General features: G+C 34.9%; 1 protein-coding gene across 1 annotated transcript; it reads right to left on the minus strand.

Annotated features, from left to right (window-relative positions):
* Positions 1–313: 313 nt before the first annotated feature.
* On the minus strand, positions 314–3,315 carry LOC122141896 (macrophage mannose receptor 1-like). Its single transcript, XM_042750559.1, has 4 exons — positions 3,069–3,315; positions 2,350–2,715; positions 1,650–1,997; positions 314–831 (listed from the first exon to the last, which is right to left on the minus strand). Exons 1-4 carry the CDS (start codon positions 3,175–3,177, stop codon positions 476–478), a joined length of 1,179 nt encoding a protein of 392 aa, XP_042606493.1. The 5' UTR covers positions 3,178–3,315; the 3' UTR covers positions 314–475.
* Positions 3,316–3,620: the final 305 nt, after the last annotated feature.

Consider the following 3,620-nt stretch of genomic DNA (forward strand, 5'->3'; position numbering starts at 1 on the left):
TTAAATGGAGATGATTTGAGTCCAATAACAGAAAACTTCATGATCGTAACTATGAAATATACATTTTCTGAAAAACAGTATGTATTGTGAAAAGAGCTTTACAAGAAAACTGGAATTTAATTTATTTTAATCAAGTCCAAATGGCTTTACTGAATTTTCATAATCTGTTATATGACTCACAGTGGGTAGATTTTTTAATTTTATTTTAATTTATATTATGTTTTTTTATGTTTTATTATTTTATATTGTAAACTATATTTAGTAATATAATCCATTAGATTTCACATTTTAAATGATGTTTTAACTATTGATTACTTTATAATTCAATAAATAATTTACTGGCATTGTGTGAACATGTAATCCATAAGAAAGTAACGGTCCTCTAATTATAGGCATTTTAAAATGTAGTGTAATCTAATTACAAGTACTGAATATTTGTAATCTGGATCACATGTAATCAGTGACTCTCCAGCACTCACTGGATGCAGATGAAGTTGTTTTCTTCAGTTTCAGGACGGCTGATCCAGTGATTATCGCTTTTTCGAATGACTCCAGATCTCACCGTCTTATCGCAGTCGTTCAGTTCAGTGTCGTAATCAGAAGCCCACTGATTGTAGCACACGGTCTGACCGTTGACCCAGAACCAGATCCCCACTGTGCAGGAGTGACGCAGACCCAGCCACACGTGATCGGAGAGAGCGCTCGAGGTCACATCCATCACGCGCTGCTGCATCTGCTCCGAATCCACCGACACCAGGTCCATGTCCCTATCTCTGCAGTATCTCAGAGCTTCAGTCCACGTCTTATTCTCTCGGATCAGAACCAGTTTATCTGCAACACAAACAGAAAGTGAAGCATTTAAACACAGGAACTCATATGAAGAGTGTTGAGTTAAAGCAGCAGGGTTTCCCAAACAGGCTTCCTGAGTTTATGAAAGCTAACAATTAATAAAACCAAATGAGAATATATATATTAAAATGAGGCTGCACAATTAATCAAAATGAATCTGAAATCTTGATATAGCTTAGTGTGATTATCAAATCAAATCAAAGTCTGATGTGTGTTTCAGAGTGAAGCGTGGCACTGTGTTAATTTAAATGAGAGAATATTTTTAAACAGTGCTTTCAGCGTCTCAATTCACAGCAAATGCTGCTTCACATTAACACTGAGTTTAATGTAGTTTACTTTATTTACCAATTTGCATAATTTCCAACTTTTTTGTGGACAGTTTACAGCTTTACACTAGTATTCACCAAAACAAAAGCCTGAGGATTTAAAAGTTTGAAACTGAAGAATTTAAAACATCAATATTAGTATTGTCTCTTGTAGTGTAAAATAAAATGATTTAATTGTACATGGGAGTGAATTAACAACAGTATTATTTGTTTTCATTTTTATAACAGGAGTTATATTATTTTATTTGTTTAGCTGCATGTCTTGTGATCATTAACTGACATCAGAGAACCATGAATGTGTGAATGTTTTGTCAAATTATTGAAACATTAATTTAAATACTTCAAGAAATACTTTCACTGACAGAAAGTTTGGGAATTGCTGGTTAAAGGAATAGTGCAGTCATACTGTAATGATGAGAGAGTTTCTGTAGTTTACATGTAGATGTCAGCAGCTCAGATGATTGATCTACTCACCATCATAACACACAAAGAGATGCTGATCTGAACAGAGCTCGTCTGTCCATCGTCCTTCATCACTGATACCAGTTGATACACAGATGCTGTTTCTGCCATCTTTCGTATTGGGTTCATTAGTTTTCCAGTGTTTAAATATGAAGTTGCTGTTATCTGACCAAACCCAGAATCTGTACAGACCGATCCAGGCTTGATTAGGTGAAGTAAGGTGCTGGTTTATGATGTTCTGGATCTGATTATTCTCACTCTCATTCCTCACACTGACCAGATCTGTGTGATACTGTCTGCAGTGTTTCTGAGCATCAGTCCAGTTCTTCTCCTGTACAGGGACGAATCGTTTACTGCTGCCTTTAAAAGAGAAAGACATTTGTCTGATATTGATTTAGAGAATTAAATACATGTTCTTTCTCTTCTCATTTACCAAGAACATAAAGACAAATCTAATTGTGGTTCATTATTCAAAACTGAGAGTGTTTCATGATGAAAATAATCATGTCTTTTAGAACATTTCTGTTTTAATCACATAATCGAGTCACATTTATTTCTGTAGCATTTAAAATAAAATGTGTCAGTGTTGCAAAGTTCATCAATTACTCAGAAACCAATTCAATTAAGCTATAAGCAGCTTTAGATAATAGTGTCAATTTGGTCGTTTAATTGTTAGTGGTTAGTTAGTTATGTATGATACATATGGATTAACTATCATTGATGGTGAAATGTCTTGTTGTAGCACATTGGTCATCATTCCATTGTCCATCATTGTCCATATAAACACAGTCTCCATCTCCATTTGGTTGTGTTGGTTCCCACTTCCTAAACTGAGACTCTTTTCCTCTGTAGAAGTCAGAGTTATTCAGAGACCAAATCCATGTGTCCTGCAGCCCAATCCAGACACGGTCAGCACTGATCTTCTCTCTCTGTAGGAGCTGTTTTGTGTCATTCAGTTCATTCATGTTATTGATAGTGACCAGATCTGTGTATTTCTCTCTGCAGTATCTCTGAGCTTCAGTCCAGTTCATGTTCTGATTCACAAAGTGATACTGACGCGGAGACGAACTGAGCACGACTGAGGAGAGACACATTCACACAGATCTCACTCATTATATCCACACTGTATTTCAAGAGCTCAGAGTTTCAGTATGTGTTTGATAAAGTGCTCTGAATGGTGCTTTTGTACGTTCAGTGTTTCCACAGGATTTGGTGACACTGTGGAGTTCTAGTGGAAGAACACTGAGTGCATTTTAAAGTTAAACGCATGAATGTGGTGCATTTCCAGTGTTTTGATTTTCAGTGAACAAACTGAATTCTTTGCATCTGCTTGAACTTGAAAGTTGACTGAAACCTCTTTTAGTTGTGACAGCACTAACACTAACTATCATCTTTTGTTTTATTCAAGCACTCATTTAAACACTCACTCACCTGTGAGCAGAACAGACATCAATGTGATTCTCTCCATTTCTGAGGGAAAAACAGAAATCAGTCTCAATAAATGATGCAGACGCTGAACATCTGACCAGATCCAGAACATCAGATCATGTCATTTCTGCTTTATCATTGCTTATTAGATTCTACATCAGTTATAAATACACACATGAAGCTCCTGAAGCTGACGTGTGTCGTGATTCAGTCTGAAAATACACTGAAAATACATAAAACTTACAGTAAAAGCAGCTGTGGTTGCCAGAACCTTTCAGTAAAAAATTATAGCAGCAATATTTTATGTTTACAGATTTAAGTTGCATTTACAGTAAAACATTTTAATGTACATTATTTGTAAAAATATTTCATTAACTGATATATTGCTAATATACCAACCTACTGAAATAATAAAATCTTTAAAACACTGACAACCACCTTAAAAACACAGATTGTGATACAGTTAAAAAGAGAAACCCACATAATGAATCTACTATATGTGTGAAACAATTGATATAGTATTATATTTTTAAATTTTTATATGTTTATCAGACT

The sequence above is a fragment of the Cyprinus carpio genome, chromosome B23, assembly GCF_018340385.1.
Source record: "Cyprinus carpio isolate SPL01 chromosome B23, ASM1834038v1, whole genome shotgun sequence".
Lineage (NCBI taxonomy): Eukaryota > Metazoa > Chordata > Actinopteri > Cypriniformes > Cyprinidae > Cyprinus > Cyprinus carpio.